This window comes from Athene noctua, chromosome 18 (genome assembly GCF_965140245.1).
Source record: "Athene noctua chromosome 18, bAthNoc1.hap1.1, whole genome shotgun sequence".
NCBI classification, from domain to species: Eukaryota; Metazoa; Chordata; class Aves; order Strigiformes; family Strigidae; genus Athene; species Athene noctua.
This window is the reverse complement of record NC_134054.1, coordinates 2,029,129-2,051,312: the sequence shown is the minus strand read 5'-3', so window position 1 is coordinate 2,051,312 and position 22,184 is coordinate 2,029,129. Positions and strand designations below refer to the sequence as shown.

The following is a 22,184-nucleotide window of genomic DNA, read 5'->3' as shown; positions in this document are numbered from 1 at the left end:
TTAAAAGCAAAAGTTCAGCCTTCCATAACAGTTCTCCTTTTGGACAAATGCATGTACTCTCTCAGGTTGGTTTTTTTTTTTTTTTTTTTTTTTTTTTTTTTTTTGTGAAAAAGCCGCTCCAAATGATATGTACTTCTTGTGTGCTATGAATCCAAGAGATTCCTGTGTTTGAACATAAAAATTCGTGAGGAGCTTCTTTATAAGAATAGATGTGAGCATGAGTGGGGAAATCCCTAATCTCTAGCAGGTAACACTTCATAAAAATCATTTTAATTAAGAACTATTCATCAAAACAATTAAAATAATTGACCATATTTTAAAGGCTGAACTTCAATCACACTCTCACAGCCAACAGAGTTTGAAGGAAATAATTTTAGCTTTTTACAAAGAAAAAGAGATGAGTGACGCAGTTTTTATTTATTTGGGAAGATGTGTTTTATTTAGACTCCTCCCTTTTATTAGCCTACACACACAGGGGTGCTGGCTGTTGTGAATTACTGTGTCTTCAATGAGGACAAAAAGTAATGCTGGTTTACGCTTGCTGAGGGTCTGGCTCCATGTATTCCATCACACACACCCCACTCCTGGTCTCTGTCTTTGCAAGAAAATAACTTTGCAGTGTTAAAAACGTAATATCTTCTAGGTCACTTGTGTCTGTATAGTAAAGGATCCTCAAAGTAGCTTAGTCATAAAATAGGCTCTTTTAAGTATTTTCTTTACTAAGGGCTAGTTCCCCAACTGCCCAGTTCTTCTGGCTTCAAGGCAACTTTGTCTGGGCCTTCCCTTCACACTAAATTTGGAAATCTGGCTCGGATGCCCATATGTTGCTCTTGCTCTAGCTCCAGGGTGCTACAGGGTTGGATCCTACACCCTTTGAAATCAGAGACAGTGTTGCCAGACTTGTCTGAATTATTCCTGATGTTTTCATTTCTTTGATGCTTGCTCTTCTATATTTAGTTAAGTTCTGGTAAAATGATTCACCTGTGTGTAGAAGTATGAATGGCAGATTGAGTGCTTGGAAAGCTTGACTTTCAGAGCATTTTAAGGAACTGATTGACTTCTATAATATGGTAGCTGGTAAAAGATTATACCTTTCAGAGCTGTATTACCTGAACTTGATCAACATTGTACAATGGTTTAAATATTATGAAGTGCATCTTCAGCAGACAAGGTCTGCATCGGTCTGAGGAAAAATGCTATCAGTGCTCTAAGCAGAATGTAAATATGAGAAGTGGAGTGGTTTGTCTCTGAGAACTGCTGCTGGGTAACAGGGAAGGAGAAAATCAGAATGTAGTCAGATATTTCTATCTGTTTGAGGCTGTGTCAATGGGAGTCAAGTGTAACATCCAGAATAATTCACTGTAGTGATGACAAGGGCATTAAATCTTGGTGTGCATCCCACCAAAACCTCTGGGATGAGGAGAACAGCAGTATAAACAGAAATTATTATAGCGGGCGAGAAACAGCCTATCATGAACAGTATCCCACACCCAGGGAAGATTAAGCAAGACTTCCCTGTACTTCACCATAAGCAAGATCACACTTTCAATTTTATTTAATTGTAAATGGTTGGTTAGCACTACTGTGTGTAGATATTCTTTCTCTGTTAAGTTCTCAGCTAGCTTTTACCGAAGATCCTTATTAACTCAGTTACAAAGAAAATGTTGATGGAGGCAGGGCTCATTTTATGTCTTTTGACAGAAAGGAGGGCTTAGAAATTCACAGGAGAACTGTCACTCTCGTGTGAAATGAAAGGCTGACGGTGCACTGCGATATGCATGTGCGTTTCGGAGCTGAAAATCTGGTCTTGTTTTCAGGCACTACCATGTACCTTTAAAGGAGAGGCACTGCTGTGATTCTGGGCTGAGCAGGGGCAGTAACTGATACTTAAGTTCATTTCTGAGAACAGTTAAGTGGAAGTGCTTTGGAAGACGGGAGCTAAAATATTAATATTTTACAGAAACACTTGTAATGCTTTAAACTTAGCTGATTTTTTAATGATTATAGGATCTTTCAGCCTGATCTTATATGACTACCTCGTGTCTGGATCTTGCTTTGGAGTTACACAGCCAGAACTAACGTGTGCTGGGCTCCAGGTAGAAGCTGGGGCTGATTTCTGAGAGCTATACCCAGCAATGTTTTGTCTGTTGTTGCTCTCTGACTGCATTTGTGAGGATGGTTTGTTTTCATCAGTTTGTCGGGTTTTTTTTTTTTTTTTTTGTTTTTTTGTTTGTTTTTTTTGTTTTGTTTTGTTTTGTTGTTTTTACTCAAGCATTTCTGAAGTGGGCAGAACATTTGCTTTACTTTCAGTATTGGAACAAGTTAGGAAATCCTTGATGGCGAACAAGGAATATCAGCTATTTGTTTTCAAAGCTGGGTATGTTTTTCTGTAGCAAGGAGGGGTGACCCAGAATATTCTCTCCTTGTGGCCATGACCCTAAATCCCCACGCTACAGTACATAAATAATTCACTGCTAGTAGTATCACCCTGTGACCCCCGTTTAGCCCTCAGCAACAGTAACCATTGCACTGTCTGCCCAGTTAGGAATGCACGAACTGGAAACTGTTCGTAGTTTGTAGCTAGGATTTGAAATGTTACCAAGTGCTTCCCACCTGGGAGCTGAAGCCCTTACTTGTAAGCCAGAGGGAGCCAGTGGCAGTGATGGCCCTGGGGCAGTGGTGGGAGCCCAGCTGTTCTCATGTAGCTGCTGAGAAGAAGCGCTGGGATTTTTCCCAGCAGATGAGCTCTGTATCCTGCTAAAAGGCCATCTTCTGTATCTGCCCTTCCATGGAGTGAGTCTGATGAGTGGTTTGGCTGTTGAAAGGGAGAAGGGAAGCAAGCACCTTCTGCTCTGAGTGCTTCACGTTACCCTACTCCTAGGGCATCTTTGCTACAAAGAGGAAAGGTATTTGTGCTCCTCTTTTCTTTGGTCTCTGTCTTTGGGTTGTCTGCTCTGTGAATAATAACAGTGACTCTTTTTATAAATGAACATCCTTTTCCCATGTAGAGAGCACAGTTAAATTGATCAATGTCTTGCCATTTTTACTCTGCAGCTCTGAATTTCAAGAGGAATTGGAGGCAATGGATCTGTTTGTCCACACATCTGGGAAGGCTGCATGCACTGTTTTGCGTGATGCTAACTTAAAATACAGGAGGTTTCCTCTTCCTGCAGGCTGCATCTCACCACAGGTCTTGGACCCTATGGTTGCTAGAGCGGCCGTTGGATATAAGCTAGTTTCAGGCCTCTTTGCTAACGGTGGAGCTTGTGAAAACTATCTTATCTCTAGACTTAGTTTTTCAAATTGTGATCACAGCTGGCTCGTTCAGCTCTGCTCTCTGCTGGTGTGTGTTGCTTGAGCCAAGCAATCAAACTTCATACCTCCCTAGGGCAGGGGGAGAGTGCTACAAACACACCCCTGGCCATAGGAGCTTTACAGAAGATTTTCTTTTTTGGATGCTATCCTTGCTTTCTTTCTCTTTCCAGTGATCAGTTTTTATGCTTTAGCTTTTTTTACTGCACTCTGTCTCATTCATCTGACTCTCTCATGTGCCTTTCATCTGCTCTTTGCCCTGCTTCGTATTGTTTATTCCTGATGGTTTCTGAGTCTCTTCTCTAAAGTGTCCTGTCCCTCTCATAGGCACAGAATATCGGTCCACAAGCACATGTCAGACTTGATTAAGGTAAAACCTGAAAAGCCACAGTCTTGTGGCCTCAGAGAAGTTACTCATGACTAGTTCTATTTCAAACCAATACTGCACCTTAGTGTGGTCGAGGTAACTCTCACACAGGGAGAAGACCTCAATGTTGTCCTGTTTGCACAGATGAATTGCCCATTCCCAACTAGCCAAATAGAAGCAGGATGTGTGTTTGTATGCATGTACCTGTACAAAATATTTTTCCCTTTGCTTCGCTTCCACGTACTGGGGAAGTTTCAGTCTAAAGCTCTGGTTACAGTTTGCACAGTTTGGTAACAAGGTTTTTTTTTGCCATGCATTCCTCTCTGAATCTACTTTAGAAAGAGGCTGGCTTTGGTAATGGCACAGAGGCTGCCTGGCTAAAGACTCCTGCTGGCTGTTTCTGAGCCTTTGCCTTTCTTTTTGAACTTCTCCCATTAAGAGAGACTATGCTCAGAAACCATCGTGCCTTCACCAAATCATTTCAAGTGCCTCTAATTCCCATTTCTTTGATATTTTTCTGCTTTCTAATTAACTTTTTTTTTTATTTGTAACCCTCCATTGTAAGGTGTCAAGGGAATCCAGTGTAGCTCTGAACTTCTATCTCTTTCAGTTTTGTAATCTCTTATATCCTTAACTAACAGTTGATCTGTGCGTCTTCGGAGATCAGACGCCTTTTAAAACTACTTCTTCACATAAGAAGATCTGAACCATATCAGAAAAATTAGATCATGGTACTTTTTCTTGCTTTTGCCCTTACTCACATGGGCAATCTGTATTTCCTTAGATCTGTGTGCGCCGCGTTGCGTGGAGGTCTCAAATGTCTCATTACCCAGGCAGATAAGCCTGGGATTCTTTCACAATAAATATTTTGCTGTAGTTCAGCTCTTGCCCCGACCTCCTTTGTTGCAATGATACAGCTCTTCAGTGAAAGTACAGTTTTCTTCAATAAGTTTAAAGTCCCTTAATTGTGTTTACAACGTAGGATTTGGTGCAAAATAGACACCTTATGCATGAAAATTCTTCGTGTTTTACAAAGTGCTGCTTATCCACCAAGTGCTGTTACTGGCTTTGTGCATGCAGATACACAAGCATGACCAATAACAGACTAAAAACCAGTACCAGCTGAGCTCCTAGCATAACTCCTGCAGACTTTCCTGCCCATGAAATACCTAGCAAGACCTGCTGTTTTTATTTTATCTTCTTTCCATGATCAAGACCAGTGCTTAGTTCCTTTTCTGTACAGTAACAGTGCTTCCAGTTCTCCCCAGCACCTGTGCTTCTTTTTCTGCGTGGGTCCCTTTTGCTCTCTCAAGCAAAGGGGTCTGTCGGGGTGGCCACCGGGCCGGTGTGCAGCGGGGCTGTGCTGGCAGAGGTGCAGGTGTTTGCCTGCTCTCGGTGATGCTGCAGGACGTGGCTCCTGGGGGCACCAATGGCTTTCTGCCTCTCGCTGCCCCTGAATAGCCCAATAATGGTTCAGAGGTAGATCTTGACCCTTGCTGCCCTGGCCACTTTCTGCTCAGTGTGATGGCTCTTTGTGAAGAAATGTCAATTGGAGTGATTTATTTTAACTTTCTAATTAGTAAGTCTTTACATAACTGTTTCTTTCTCTATGGACCTGCTGTATCACTATTCAAAGGAACCAGGATTAGTCATTGTGAGATTAGTGTATGTAGTAAATTCCTTGCCCACATCACAGTAGATTTACTCAGTTTGTATATTAGTGTTAGATGTGTAAAGTACTTGTGTAAGGTGTGCAGTCAAAGCACTGCTGGTATTTACTACTCTTGATATACAGCCTAAAGAACCTGTCCCAAAGACAGGAGCTTTACTTTTCCGCTGCTTAATCCACCTCACATTATAAAGACAGGACAGATGATGAGCTTACAGCAACAGTTGTTTTCTTGTTGATTTATCAGTGTAATGCCCATACTACTTCTATTTCAGCTGAAATGTATTTTCCACATACGTGCATTCATACAATGGGTGTGTATCTCTAATGTAATTATGTCACCTATGCATTAGTTTTGAGTTCACCAACCAGGGTGAGGCGGAGTAACTGCCAGCCTCGTTCTGCTGTCACAATCTGGGGTAAAGACATGGTCCTTTAGTATGCCCACAAATTCAGTGAAATTTGTCATTAAAGCCAGACTAAATTTCAGGAGCTTCACAAATAATTCTTGTATTTGAGATAAAGATTTTTCAGAAGACATATGTCTTTTCCTTGTAGTATTTATTTTTAGAAAGAATGTTTCCTCACTTATGCTGGATGCAGTGTACAAATACTTTGCTCTTGGAAGGGTGTCCTGATGCTTAGTATTTTTCTTGTCTTAACTCCATGGGTGCATTCACCCGTTCTTGTACACACACAGGCACGCACACACACATGTACAGGCATCCACCACATGCCCACTCAGGTTACTGTGAAAAACTGCTTCCAATGTTCCTCCCCAGAAACCCTGCTCTGAAGCACCAGCTGCTTTTGTTCCTAGCAGCTGCAGAGATCGGTTTGTCTCTTTTGCTGACCTGGGACTGGTGCATCTCTAGTACACTGCTGAGTCCCTGCACTTTCAGAAACAAGATCTGCTTTGGCAGTCGCCTCCATGCAAAAGAGGTGCCTCCCAGAGGGGGTTGCTGAAGCAGTATTCCCGTGTTTCTCTCTGTGTATCAGTTTGTAATGGTGTTTGTGTGATCAATTAAAGCCCCATCCTGGCGGTAAGATCAGAGCACCTTCAGAGAGTGGGGCCAGACATGTGCTGTGGGGGTGATGCCAAGGAGGCAGCAGAGATTGGGATCGCTGATGATTGGGAGGCACTTGCCTTCCCATCTGCTATTTCACAGCCAACATGGAGCAATAACACAGGCGAGCAGCACTCAGCTGGCAGAAATTGCAGTGTGGGAGCCTGTCTCATAGGACAGCACAGACCCAGCTTGGTCAAGAGCAGCACTTGGCTCTATGTGGTCAGTGTTTGAAAGTTTACAAGGCGTGGAGCAGGTCTGGGGACAGGTGCCAAACCAAACCCTGAATAATGCATGGCTGTGCCCTGCGAGGCTTGCCCATGAATTAAATCCTCCCTTGGAGAGACCCGTCCCTTCCTGGTGAGCTGGCTGCATGGCTAGATCAATCACCTCTCAGACTAACTGCCTCTTTCTTTCTGGGTTAGTACGAGAGCATAGGCTAGTCTTTAACCTCACTCTTTTTTTTTAAGGACTTGTAGTGAAATCCTGGCTGTGCTGAAGTTGATTGGAGTTCTGCCACAAACTCCATCACAGCTTTTAGTAGGCTTTCAGCTCAGCCAGACACTGCTCTTTTTATTGTGCTCTGCCAGGTCCATTTGGTCTTTCTAACACCCCATATGTGAGGTCCCCGAGAGAGGGGATTTTCAGAAGGCAACTGAGTGAAGTTTTGTGTATGTACAACCTGCACTACTGGAAATAGCTCTTCCATTGCGTTTTCCTATCCAGTGTCCTCAGACTTCTCTACTTCAATCTTATTTCCCACAGGCCATATCTCAGCCTGTTGGAGCTGTCACGAAATCTTCCCTTGTCTTCAGTAAAAGGGATGCCTGTGCCCACGTTCATACTATCAGTTAGTATTGAAAATCTGTAGATATTGGGAAAACAGGACACTACTTTTGAAAAAGGCTGCGGTGAAGGACAGCACTCCTCCAGCCTGCTGTTACTCGGTAATTAAGACAGCAGGTTGAGTTTCTTGACCGGGTTGGTGAGTGGGCAGAGTGTGCGAAAGTGAGCTGGTCCTTCACAACCACTGCAACTTCGTATTCTCTCTGGCTATAAGGTCCCTTCGGCCTCTGCAGGTGAATGTTACTTCTTCACTGTACTTGCTCCTATCACACTATCTGGTGTGTCTCAGAGCTCATTGCAGAGGCAAACCCTGACATCTTGCAAACTCACTTCTTAAATTGGACATTCCTCTCTGTTGCAGCTCTTTGCTTCTCCCAGTCTCCCCAAGGTCTGTGTGTTTATTCTCTCCAGCCCAAGAGGAGAGAGCCATGTATGAACTGAAGATATCCTCATCAAATACAGTCCATAAAGTCCTTGCCAGCCCTAGGACACTGATGTGAGTTCTGCATTTCCACAGACAGGTCCTGAAAAAACCTGACAAATAGCCAGGGATACCAGGGTTGTGTTTATTCAGATGAAGCTTCCTTGGCCACTGAAGGGGGCACTAGATGGAAACTGTGGGCTTTTGTCCCAAACCTGCCTCAAGCTTTCTCAGTGATAGCAAGCAAATTCTTCCTCCTTCAGTCCACTGAGCACTTAAGAGCAAGGACTTTCTCCCCATGGGTGTAGGAGACAAATCACCACGCCGGAATTGCTGAGGTCAGGAAGCTAAGGCACTGATAGTGGCTGTGGAAGATGGGAGTGTTTCACAGTGTGATAGTTACTGCAGGAAAAGCCACTTACAGAAATGGACCTGGAGCTAGGGATCAGCAGCCTAGTGGGGGTTCTCTCTGCTGTGTATTGAGCCCATTTCTTGATGGTGTTTTGGGCTGAACCCTTCAGTGGGACAATCTGGTTTGGCTACACAAACTACAGAATCACAGAATCGGAGGTTTGAGGCACCTCTAGAGATCAACCAGTCCAGACTTCAATCAGGGTCAGCTAGAGCAGGTTGCCCAGGGCTGTGACCAGTTGTGTTTTAAATGTCACCAAGGAGGGAGACTCTGTGACCTACTGGACACTGTTTCAGTGTTCAAAAACTCTCAAGTTTCTTCTTGTGCTTAACTGGCATTTGCTGTATTTCAATTTGTGTCCATTGCCTCTTGTCCTGTCACTTCACACCACTGAAAAGGGCCTGGCTCCATCTGCTTTACACCTTCCTATCAGTTATTGATACACATTGATAAGATCCCCTGAGATTTTTTGTTCCCTAGGCTCAACAGTCCCAGCTGCCTCAGCCTCTCCCATGTATATAGGATGCTCTAAACCCTTAAGCACTTCTGTGGCCCTTCATCGGACCCACTCCATGAGGTGCATATGGAGCCCAGCACAGGACACAGGATGCCAGATGTGTCTCATTAGTGCTACATAGAGAGGAAGGATGACCTGCCTTGAGCCTGAAAAATCATTACTGATGATTTTCTTCCATATTGCACAAAGAAGTTCCTCTCTTCCCTCCCACATCTCCATGCTAGGACTGAGAGATGAATACCCTCCACATATCTGCTGGACTTCACACCCCGCCTGGTCTTTACTGCGGTTTATTCCTGTTTATTTCCTCCATTTTATACTGCCCTGCTTTTCTGTTTTGATTTTCTGTCACTCCCCGCCATTGCCCCTCTCCCAGTTTGCCTTGCCTTCACTCTCTTTTCTCATTAGTAAAGTCTGTTCATTTCATCTTTCAAAATCAGGGCCCCAGCTGATGCCCAGACTTGCTACCCTACTGCTTTCCCTCATCCCTTTTGGCCCTTTTTATTTCCAACAAAACCTTTCTTTTCTTTTTCCTTTTGAAAATGGCCACAACTGCTTTTTTGCATTAGGGTCCCTGTGTTCGTCCCATTGTGTTTCTTCCTAAAATACTCATTTAGTCCAGAGTTGCATGAGAACCTTCCCTGCTGATGTACCTGAGAGCAGAACCTGACCTGCTCTGCCTTGGGATCTCCTGCCATGCAAGACATCAGTAGGTTTTTCTCCCACGGGACTAGTCAAGCACTGGTCTGGAACAACATCCCTGATGTCACTATGTCTATTCTGGGTTTACATGGAAAGAAGCTTTTGCGTTCTCACATAAATGACGTTAAAAAAGCTGTCATAAATCATTATCTCAGGATATGATTGTACAGTTACGCAACTCTGGCTACTCCATCCGCTTCCACCGGTAACACGTTCCAGTGAGTGGGGTTTGTTTTCCTGAGATAAGAGATGTGTCGTCATAAAAGGATTTCTGAAGTGTCTCCTAGCCATATTTAGGATGCTGTTGACATCAGTGGGACTATTTGTGACCAAATGGCTGCACAAACAAGACCCAAATATTTCAAGGGATTCTATCACTCTATTATTATTGAAGATTTTGCAGTGAACAATTAGACAGCTGTACCCAAGAGACTGATATCAACCAAATCCTTCCTTACTTAAGTGTGACTGACCTTCCACCAGCCTGGGACTTAGTCCTCTGTGCTTTATGGAAATAAACCAGATCACACACAACAATGTGATTTGGCAAGGAACTAACCAGTTTGATCCAAGTTCGACTTTCTCCCCCACCTATAGTGTTTTGTTCTGCTGGTGCTGAACAGGTTTTTTTCTCCCTGTAGACATTAAAGAACAGGACAAAGAGTGAGCACTCAGGACACACAGTTTGGTGTGTTTAGGACATAAGAAGATTACATGTTCAGCACTGCTAAGTTCATGTTCTTTTAGTCCCATGCACTTAAGAGCTAGGTCTACTTTTGAAAGTTACGTTCAATTTATCTCATGTAAAGTCTGGCACAGCAGACATTGCTTTCCTGAGTATCACCTGTGATTTCTTCAGTTCATCTGAGAGTAACAGTCTCCTTCCTTCCATGGGGCTGACACCTGACTAGAAATCATTTTTGTGTTATGTTGTGACCAACAACTAACTCCCTAGAGTAGCTGTGACTACTCTTCCTTTAGGATGAAAAACAAAGAGATTAAATTTGTTCTTACCACCTGACTTGTATTTTTGTTTGTGATAAGAATCAGTTCAGGTCCTGGCTGTAACCAAGGAACAGCCAAGCATAGCTTTATGAGAAACTGTCCAAAAATGGAAATACCCCGAGCACATGGTTTTGTCTTCAGGGAGAGCAGCAGATCAGGGTTTGGCTCTCAGGTAGATAATGACTGAGAGGATGAGGTACTTCTCACCAGCTCCAACTGGTCCGGAATATGTTCACTTTAACTGCCTCAATTATTTTTAGTGAGTGGAGGTAAACTGTCCATCTAGGGGGCAGGGAGGCTATGTGCTTAGGACTGTGTCAGACCCCATTCAGAGAGTAATGATGGTAGCAGAAAGGATAACAGTATCAGAGGAAACAAGGTGACCTGCAGTGTAAGGTGGGCCTGGACTCAGAACTGTAGCAGAATTTAGGTTGGAAGGGACATCTGGAGGTCCTTCATCATTTCTTGCTTAAAGCAAGGCCAGTTTCCGTGGTAGAGGAGGTTGTTTGGGGTCTTATCCGGCTGAATTTTAAGACCTCCAAGGATAGAGATCCCTCAGCCTCTCTGGGTCCCTGTTTCAGTGTTTTGCTATCCCACTGACATTTTTTTTCTTTTATAAATAAGTGGAATTGCCCTTATTGCAATGTGATAATTGCCTCTTGGCTTCTTTGCCTTACACTTCCAAGAACAGCCTTACTCTGTCTCCTTTACAGCTCCCCATTAGTGGAATGTAGGTCCTCTCTTCACCTCTATTTGTCAGGTTAAACAAACTCAGCTTCAGGGAAAACTGGTTTGTACTCTTCTGTTTCCATCTTACCAGTACCTCCAACTCCGCTTCCTCATTTTTGAATCTGTTGTACTGCCTCTGTGTACCTCAACCCACACAGCACCTTCTGAGTGTACACCGGTCCCTGACCTGACCTTTTTTGCCCAGCTGGCTCTATTGTATTAAGCTAAGTGCTATACAGTGTTTTAGTGTTATCCAGGCTGTCATGTTCCTCTGTACTCTTGAGTGATTGCACTCTAGATACTAAGAGTGTCTTCGGCAATTGTTCAAAATGAGCCCAAGTCACTATGGGCAAGTAAATAATGGTCCTAATACAATCTCTGTGATTGAAAAATTACTCTTAGCATTTCTATACTGCAGATGCCATTAAATGGTCATCTCATGCTTAATATATCTTGGAGATATGTACCAAGGGCTCAGTTCTGCCAACCTGCTGTCTTTAGAAAATGTGTTGTCTTCAATGGGATGTACTGGATGCTGGTGCCAAATAGGCAGACCTCATAAGCTTCCCACATCCTCCCCAGTCAGCAAGATCTGTAATGCAGTGGGGAGGTGTTTGCCTAGAAAAGCCATCAGGATTACTGGTGGTTGAAGGAATCCTCTCCTCAGGATCGCATAGTATCACACAGCGCAGAGACCTCAGGCCCCAGCTTCAGGTCCTAGTTTTGCCACTCACGTTCTGTACAACCTTGGGCAAGGGACCAAAACTTCAAACATGTCCTGTAAGTTGATGACCTATTTGAGATACCACGGGCATGGCTGTAAAAGATAGTAAGCACCAACAGATCTGTGTCTATCAGTGGGATTTCAGTATCTTTTGGAGAACACCGAATACCGGTTACTCTTCTTCAGTGAGGAATAACCACAGGAGCAAAGAGAAGGAGCTCTGACTTGGCGCAGGGCTAAGTATCTGTCTCTTGCTGTTGCCTCATTCACCTCTCTCTGACCCCATCTTAGCATAAAAAAAAAATCTGTGCTCTCATGTCCCTGCTTGTGATGACCCCTTCAACTCCATATGTATCAGTATATGTGCATATATACCTATCATATAATTGGTTATAGCCTCTGTGCTGCTCTCTCTACAAACAATAAATAATCAAATAAGATTAAAAATATTCTTATTCTGTACGGGGTGGTTGTGAACTAATGTAATCCTCTTCTGGAACCTCTGAGATCTTCCAAGAGTTTCTTTTGTAGAGCACATTAGTGTTGCAATTCATTATGCACAAGGATAACAGTCTGTAGAGGAAATTATTTGGGAAATGGAACAGACTCAAGTCCCAAACTATTTCTCATATGAAAGACCAGAAATATGGCATTTAAGGAATGCTAGTAGATAGGAGTAACACCAGAATCATTCTCATCAATACGCAATGAAGGAATTTCTCCTCCTTATATCTTTCCTGGTATGCGAGGTGATATTAGGCATATTCCCTCTGCCAAGTGAAAAGAACCTTTCAAACTCTATCATTTTTGAAATGCCACTGTCCCTTATAATTCACACAAGCCAATCCCTTCCTCCTTTTCCTGTGGCTCAAGAGATAGCTTGTGGCTGCACTAAGAAAATCAGTGCATTTCACACTATAATTGTTCCACCGTGTCCATGATATTCACAGAGGAAAAAAATCTTTGAGTAGCCACTCGTTCAAGGGGAAAACATTGGCTGCAACTGAACTGTGTGACATTTCTTTTTCTTGGGGAATAGCAGAGAGACCTCAGTACCATTAAATAAATCCCTAATGGACAGAAAGCTAAAGGTAGGCTAATGGCTGTGTTGACATTAACCCATGAAAATTGTTTAATCTTTTCTTCTAGACTGCTGGTTCTCCTTTAAGAAACCCACTCCCACCACTGTTGTGTATTGAGCTTCTTGCAGAAAAAAAAAAAAAAAAAAGTATTTAAGGAGTGTGGGGACCAGACTTCTAATGTGATTCAATCTTAAAGAAGTTTGGCTTGGGCAGGGTATTTTTGGTGTAACCTTTAGAAGGTCACAGTGCCTGAGTTTCAGAGCTCTGACGTGTTCAGTGGTGACTCTCTCCGAAGGCAGTTCTTCATGCTATGGAGAACACTTCATCTGCACTGTCACTGACAGCAAGGAAAATGATGGAGAGATAACATAAGCCTGGGGTGAAGTGAATTAGTGGAAGCATATGAAAAACTAAACAATAGCCAGGCAAGCCTGTAAATACATGCAGCAAACACACAAAAAACCCCTGAGCTTTTAAGCCATTTTTTGGTCATTATTGTTGCTTTTTTCTGTTTATGGTAGAAATCCAACTACTGCTGGATTCACACAGTGACTGTGGAATTGAAAATGCCGAATGCCATTCTAACTACTGTGTGAAAATACATTTTTTATTGTATTTCTCTCTCCTCAGGGCTCTGGCTGACATCTTGAGGCAGCAGGGACCAATCCCAATAGCACACTGTGAAAGAGAGACTATCTCGGCCATAGATACCTCCCCCAAAGAAAACACCCCAGTCAGGACATCTTCCAAAAACCATTACACCCCTGTGCGCACCTCCAAAAGTAACCCAGGTAAGTGCTGCTTTCCTGCTCTCTCTCTTCAGAGGTGGTTGTACCAGTGGTATGTTACAAGTCAGCAGAACATCACACTTTACAGTAGTGGACTGTGTAAACTTAAAATTAAGATAATAAGTGGCTTTAAAAGGCAATGAGATAAAGCAGAGAAGTGCAAGGATCAGTGGTGATGATTCTTTAAGGTTTTTCCTGAACAGAGTGGCTGTTCTCTCTAGGCATTTTAAAAATTCAGAATCAGTGAGGTATAAACTCAGTTTATACCAAAACGCTTGTATTAAGCTTAGAACATTGTGTATTTCCACCATAACACATATTCTATAAAGCATAATCAGGTTCTCTGCATACAGCATCTGAGAAGAAAGAAATCCACGTAATTGGGACCACCTTATTCATTCAGGTGAACGTAGGCATGTGCCAAGAGGAAAGTGTAGAAGGTCACCTAGAGGGTATCTCAGAATCATAAAGACACTGGCCTGAGGTCCTCCTGGGAATCGGGACACACAATTTTTTTCCCGTCTTCTACTGACGGGGTGAATTTGATCAAATCACTTGGCTGCTTTTGCCTTGATTACCCCAGTGGCACAAGGATGCCAGCCAATTAGGTAAAGATATTGTTCTGCTTTATTTAATGCTTCACATATTGATAATTGTCAAAACAATGTCTCGATGGTTGCTGCCGACCTTTGTTAAGTGGGATGTGGTAGACTTGCCATCACTTGCCATTTCTCAGTTGCAACTGGATGTGTGCCTCAAAGATATGCCCTCATTCAGTCACAAGTTATTCAGCTTCATGTGGAGTGGTTTCTGGGTGGCATTTCCTGGCCTGTGTCACCTGGCAGTCAGAGGAGGTTTTGCTAATGGTTCCTGCTGAGGAAGTTTCTGAAAGAAGCTATCAGGACCTCAGACTGCTCCACAATTTACGGGGCTTGATGTTCTCTGCATCATGTGGAAAGGGCTCATGACTGAGGTCACTGACTGGTTTTCATTGCCTCTTTGTGGTGACTATTGGAAGGGTTTTGCTGCAATGTGCATCACCCTGTGGAGACAGGACCAGGTGACCATGTTCTCTGAAACCTCCCCTGCTGCTGGGAAAAAAAATAATTTCCCTGAGAACTAAGAAGCATTTCTTTGCTCTCAAATTTTCACTCAGAGGACAGTGAACCCTACAATTTTTTATGCCAGAGAGTCATACCTGTGAAATAGAAGGTTGGGCTGGACAACAGTGCGTGAAGTGAGTTGTCTGGAAGAGGAAGGTGCTTTTGCATATCTAGGGCTTGGGACTGGCTCTTGAGAGGATATGTGATTCTGTCCCAGGATAAAAACAGAAGAAGTAAGGGTTCATGGCCAGCGAAGAGGTATAGGCACCATCAGAGAACAACTCTGACATAAGCCTTATGATGAGATGAATCCATTTCTGAAGACGCACTGTTTCTTCCCGTTGGCTCCTGATGGTCATTTAGGGCAGGTAAATCCTGAATGAAGATGCAGAAGAAATTCTTTGCTTGCAGCAGAAGATACCAGCTGGATACTGGAAGTCTGAATTAGGTGTCATGTTTAGGCACTGTCAAGACTGGGAGAAGGCAAATGGGAAGGTTTGTGAGGGGAATTGCTAATTGCAGTGTTCTCTGGTGTCTGTTGGCAGCTGATGGCTCCAGTGGACATTTTTAAGACTTACTACTATATTAGTGGAGGCACACAAGGATGCAAGGGCCAGAACACAGGTATCTTGAGTGGAGTGCTAGTGAAAATGGTCACACTACTAAGTGACAGTACCCAGTAAGGAGTATACTTGATCCTTGCTGAGGACTGGGACATGCGATGAGCAAGGCAAAATGGCTGGGAAGGAAAAGATGTTCTTAAAGATGACAGTCTGTTTCATTCAGCCTCTGCTTGTCTGTATGTTTGCCCATATTCTGAGAAGGGGAAAAGCCATTACAGTTCAGTCAGGGCTGAAACAGGCAAGCCACAGGAAACAGGAGCCCACTAAAAGAAGATATTCAGAAACCCAGCTACAAAAGAGAGGGACTTTACTTCCAGACTTCCACAGCCATTGGCAGCTGTAGGGATAATTGATCACTTGTACCTTGGGGCAGCCAGTTGGACTGAATGTCACACCGAGCCCTTGCCAACGCTGGGAAAGGAAAACTTGCTCTTGTAGCTTGCCCAAAAGAACTTGTTCCTAGCTCAGTTGTGTCTGCTATTAACATGCCCTCATATATCATATGAGACAGAAAGCTAATCACTTACAAAAGATCATGAGCTCATAAACCAGCTATACATTTAATGTTTCTTTAGACTGTTTCATTTGCAGAATAGGGCAATGCTCCATTGTAACTATACTCTGTTACTCAGCTAATCTTTAGATTATTGCAGTAATCAGAAAATTGTATAAGTGAATGCTAAAATCTTTTAGATTGAGAGGGAAGTAAAAGTTGTAAAACAAGAATGAGTTATAGCACATTAAACTAGCATAAAGGTGGTAAGCCTCAGTATGGAAGTAGAAGAGGGGTCACCATCAATACTTGCTTTTTGCAGAGGAGGGGAAGAAAAGAAATAAAAAGAGGGGAATGGGGAACAGCTGGGTCAAAAAATAGAAGGAGTAATATGTAGTAGCAGCATCTAGGCAAAGCACTGCTCACTGGTGCTGCAAATTGGCTTGAGAAGACCACAGCTGTAGGGTTTTGCAGCAGGTTCTGGAAAATATCAGGTCTGTTGGCTGTGGTTTCTCTCAGGACACCAGAGTATGAGATGTTAAGCAACCAGAAAGGACTATAGTTGTTACATACGGGCTGAGATTGGGTTTGGTATTTGTTTTACTTGGAACTTTTGTTTCCAAACTTATAACTAGGAGGGTGCCCTTAAGTCTTGCTAAATAGACCATAGCTTCATTTTTCCATTAGGCTTGTTTGGTGTCAGTGAACAAAATGATTATGGGTAACAATGACAAACTGAGGTGGTCTGTGTCTGAGGCAGCAGAGTCCAAACAAAGCAGTATGTGCAGGTGCTGCTGAGGGCATGCCTGCGGCACTTAGCTTGCTGGGTGGTGCCTGCTGTTTCCTGATGCAGGAATGGAGAGGAGTCCATCTCCCAGGAGCAGTGGCTACCCTTCCTGTAAGCACTCAGGCAGCCCTCAAATGGTCACAGCAAGAGATCACAGGATGGAAACACACAACTTCCTCTGGCAGCCCTCCAGGGTGTGGGCACTGTCTCCAGCTGTCGCAGATGACTGAAGGAGAGTTCAAGACCAAGGCAAAGTCCTCAGTGCGTTTGCCCAGGCACTTCACAGCAGTTGGCTTTAGAACTCTCTAAGCTCTGCAGCGGGACAGGAGGGCCTGGTGTTAGGTCTAGTCTGTACTTTTCTGGTGAGCTTTGAGACAGAAGAACGCAGGTTTAACTAATGCTTGTTTAAGGGAAAAAGAGAAGTAGGTCTCTGTCCTAGACATTCTTCAGACAAGGCTGCTGGTTTCAAGAAGGCTTCAGCCTACTACTTTACAAAGGCCACCTTCTCCAAGTGGTGTGGGAGTCAGCTATTTGTCAGAACCAGAATGCATTTCCTACATTGTATTCTGCTGAGCTTGAGCGTCTCAAGTGTCTCAAGAGCACTTCTCGAGAGATTATTGTCACTTTTGTCTTCCTCTGAGAATCGAGCTCATGCCCTTTTGAGATGGCAGGGGACAGTTCACCTCCCCTTCTTCCCACCCTCACTCTGGCTGACATTTCTTTTCATTGCTTTTATACAGTACTGCTGTTTTGATGGTGGTAGGCTCTTTGCAGATAAGGAAAGCTGAAAGCTGTGCCTACAGATTGCTTGGGTCAGAGCACACCTCTCCAGCTGTGCACCTAATTAGTATGAGCTACATCACTCTGTACAGACAGGGATGCTCCTCCAGCCCACACAGACCTCTTGTTAGTTCAGTGTTTGCTATTGTGAGTAACAGGTAAAATATGATGAATCTGAGATTACAGGAAATCCATCTCATTTAGCTATCTATTGGCATTTTTGATGTCTCTACCACAGTAGCATCTTAAGGGGTGTTGGAAGGAAAACTCTAGTAACATTTCCCCTCCCTTTTCTCCTTGTCCTGTCTATGCTGACATCTGCTGTGAAGGTCAGTGCCATTCGTTTGTTCGGTGACTGTCCAGCAAACATAGACAAGAACGAGGATAGATGGGAGAAAGGTCAACAGTTCCTGCAGGCTTGGAAAACGTCATACATAAGCAGCAATATGCTCCCGTAGAGGAAGGTGCTGCATTTGGCACAAGAGACAGAGTTTGAGCCAGAGGCAATCCTCCTGAAATGTCCACAGTCAACTGATGTGTCAGAAATGATGAGGGCTGTTCCCTGTGACAGTGATGCTGATAGACAGCATTAGTGGAAGAATTAAGACTAGATACTTGGCTCAGATGACTACTTCCAATACCATCCTCGGATATTTGAAGGCCTCTGAAAGTCAAATGCAAGGAGCTGGTTTGCTTTTCCCAACACCCACAAGAGTCAATCACTACAGAAACTGTCAGATGGGAGTTTTCTGATTGCCGTGATGATAGAGGGGTAATCACCTCAGGACTACAGCCATGCAGGGAGCTGTCTCATCAGTGTTTTCCAAACTGAAACCAAACCACCAAAGACTTCAAGTAAGAATTTGAAACAGATCTTTGGCTGGTGCGAATCAGTGTTGTACTTTCATAGTGGTGGGACATGGGCTCGGTTTAGGTAAATCCTTATGAGTCAGGGAGGCTTATGTCCCAGACTCACAGCTGCTACAAATCCATGATGCTCCAGGACAGCGCATGGTCTGAATTGATCGTTTATTCTCTCAGTATCATTCTGACTCTTCCACAGAGGCTCTTCTTCATACAATTCACCTTGATAGTATTGCCAACCTGTGAGAGAGGGGTTACTCAGAACACTGAGACTGATGTGGGAAGTTATGTGGGAGGAGAATCTCTCCAAATATGTCCAGGACAAGGATGTCCTTGCTGCCACTGTGCAATTCTTTCAGCAGTGAAGGGTCACCAGATGTCTACTTGAGCATGAAGCAGGTAGGTAAAACCCATGCCTGGAATTATGCTGCTTCTGACTACCTCCAGGATCAGGATGCTGTTAAGAGCAATGAGAAGAATATTTTTATACTTCCTGGTGAAAAGACTCTGGCCTAGTTTTATATTCTTTTGGCCTCTTAATTCTCAGAATATCAAATTGCATCACCAACAAAATACGCTGGTCTGAAACCAGCTCCAGATGTGCCAGAAAATAGCTGACCACAGGGGTAAATAGAGATAATTTTCCAGTGTGAAAAAACTTTTGATTTTCACCTGCACTAGGGACGGGTGTACCTGCAGGTGTGAAGAACAGCTTATTGACAGGATTACCACTTTGAATGCAGCAAACAACACAGGCTAGCGCTCTGATTAGCCTGATATATCTTGGGAAGGCTTTTAATAAGCCATTTGAGTCAGGATGTTCCAGAGATATACGTATTCGAAGTGCTGTTTTCAGCAGTGCTTTCCACCCAGAGGCATATTCTGAGCTTGTTCTGAATGTGAACAAATGCAGGAGAGGCCTTTAATCTTTATGGAAATTGTAGCTAACGTCTCTAGTCAAATATAGGCAGAGCAGCATGGGGAGTACTTCCACCCTAATCATCGCACAGGGGAGGAGATCACTGCGCTTGGCCCTGCTCTCCCTGGGCTACGGGCTCAGCACGGGCTTTGGCCCTTTTCTAAAAACCAGGATGAGCCAGAGCTGTCAGCTTCTCAGATCTCCTCCAGGTTATATATGCCTTCTCCTGTGCATTCTTCTCCCTTTCCCCTCTCTCCTTTCCCTCAAGTCTCCAACTGGTCTCTGCTTCAAATTACTTCCTTTATTCATTCATTGAATTCTCTAGCTTCTCCCCAAAATCCCCAGCAACTATTTGAATTAATTTACTGAGGATCAGTGTAGAAATGTATGTCGAAGGCGTTCAAATTCCCTGCTGTTTCACAGTTTGTGTTGTCATTTACAGCTGTTCAGGGGAATACAAAGCAGGTGTAAAATGATCCCCCAGTCCCTGCAGTAGCATTTTACAGCCCCTGTGCTCTGTTGTAAGAAACTAGTTAAGGTGCAGGCGGGTGAAGAATTAGGGAAACCACTTGGAAAACACCCAGAGACTTCCAGGAACAGGGTTTTTCTTTTCTCCGTACTCCTGTTGCCATTCACTGACATTTGAAAAGAAAGAAACAAGACCAGCTTTGAAACCTCTAGGATCTGTAGAAGATAAGGCAATTCGATGTTACTCTATCTGCTTTTTCCTTCAAGCACATCCCTGTTACGGTAATCCCCAGTGCTTCCCCCAGCTTTCCCTCCCAGGAAAATCCCAAATGGATTAATATGTTTTCTGAGCCATCAGAAAATGTCAGATTTTTCTGTCTCAGGTAATTTTGAGGGTAAGAGTTACTCAGTGTTCTGGCATTCACAATACCATCACCAAAAGGGACAATCAGTCCAGCAGAGAGAGGGGAGAATTGGATGCTGCTGGAATTGGTGCAGGGTAGCTAAGGTAGGACACCAGCTGCTATCTTCTTTGGTGTCTGGGTTCCTCGTTTATTTAAGACCTAAGTTAGCGTGTATAGTGTTAGACATCACAGGTGTTCATTCACCTGTAGTACCCGAGCAGCTGATGCCCCTTAACTCCCACTCTCTGTGGCATTGCCAGTCTCCATTTTACAAACGGGGAAATGGAGCGTAGAGGGGCAAGGGCCATGCTTTGAAAGGTGCTTGGGCTGCCATCTTCCCTTGACTTGAAAATAAATGGCTACAGCCTTGTAAAAATCTTTCCCTGAATAATTTATGCACTTTGCCCAGGCACTGAGAGAACAGTTTTGTCCTGGGATCACCATTTTCCCTTCAGCTCGGCACCTCTCAGAGAGGATGTGTTCTGTAGCATGTGCTTTAGTCCTGCTTTGCATGCGTGGGGATGCTTCCTCTTGCATCTGCACATGGGGACAGGCCTGACTCCTTCAATCTTGTATCCTAAAGCAAGCAATAACTTTTACACTTGCATTGGAAAACAAAGACTTTGTCCCAAATTACTCGTAATCCACAAAACACAGGAGAAGGGATGGATTGGCAAGTCAGGTGAATGAGCTACAGTGCAACTAATTGCCCTTATTCTAAATGGATTTTTTAAAATGTTAAATATTTCTTTGCTTACCCTTTTGTAATCTTACTGGTTTGGACATCCAACTTCCCTCTTGCGTTGCTGCCGGAGCATAGGATCTGGTGCTGTGGGGATATTCAATTGTGCGCAGCCTTAAGCCCGCTAATAGTGACAAGTACAGCCTGTGATCCCCGGCGCTCTCCTGCGCCATGCAGCCTCCTCCTTCCCTCGGTGAGACTGGGGCTGCACCTACTTCTGCCTCTAGTTATTGATTTTTTTCTGGTCTCCTAAGTGTTTTACTGAGCTGTAAAGTTTTAGGGTAATCTGTGAAAAAGAACCTTTGGGAAAACTATACCCCACTAACAAGACACATGAGACAACAACATATCCCCACTGCAAATATATTTATCAGTGAACTTACTGGAGAATAAAATGCAACACGATTTGCAACAGTTTCTTGTGTCTCACATTCAAATATCTCCCATGACTGATGTTGGGGTTTCATGTGTCAAAACAGCTAGAAGTGACAAATTTGAAAAAAATTAAAAAAAAAAAAACCAAGAAAAAAAGCCAGTCTGACTATTGCAGGGAAAAAAAATGCGTAGGTGGAGTCTATGTGTATATACACATGTATAATGTCTTGATACTCACATGAACCACATAGCCACGACAGAGTATCAACATCCAGAAGTACAGGATAAATATCAGGTGGCTGCTAAAAGTGTTTTGGTGGAATTTAGCATTCATTCGATAGAGTGCAGTCCTGGACCCACAAGGCCAGGCACAGCAGCACTTATCATCCACAGTGATATCTAGAAACTGTAGGTTACTATGGTAACAGCAATTTTTTTAAGAGCGACTAATGCAAGTTGTGAGCAGGAGAGAGGATTAAGCATATAGATTTACTTTGAAACAAAGCCTCACAGTGAAACTCAACCTGATGAAGACAATACAACAAAACGCATGGAGGATGTGGAAATTAATTGAAGCAAACTTTTCTGGCACCATGATCTGGTGGAAGAGGCATTAATGTGAAAAAAGCCTGGAAGTCCAACGCAGGTGTATAACCAGCCAGGGAGCTGCATGTTGCAGGGGACAGAGTGGCTGTGGCATGTGCTGCAACACGCTGAGTGATGCCCCGGATTACACCACGAGGCAGCATCAGGTCTCTGTGCCCAGTGCCGCCTCCTTGCTGCACACACAAAGTAGTGGGAACACATGGTCCTCCTTCCCAGAACTGGGCTTCACTATTTTTAACAGTTGCTAGGTTTAAGAGCAAATTCCAATGCTGATGGGATTGTGAGGTCCCAGGAAGTAGGACTGATGGATGGAGGAGAGTCACAGTAACGCTGCCTAGGAGCAATGAGAAGGAGTTATGGAGGATGGAGACTGTGTGTG

General features: G+C 43.7%; 1 protein-coding gene across 1 annotated transcript in view; it reads left to right on the top strand.

Moving 5' to 3' along the window:
* The window catches only part of SHISA6 (shisa family member 6), a 254,984-nt gene that overhangs the window by 1,855 nt on the left and 230,945 nt on the right, over nt 1–22,184 (top strand). The window contains exon 2 of the mRNA XM_074921896.1: nt 13,484–13,644. Coding sequence (XP_074777997.1) covers nt 13,484–13,644 — 161 coding nt within the window. The remainder of the gene's footprint in view (nt 1–13,483; nt 13,645–22,184) is intronic.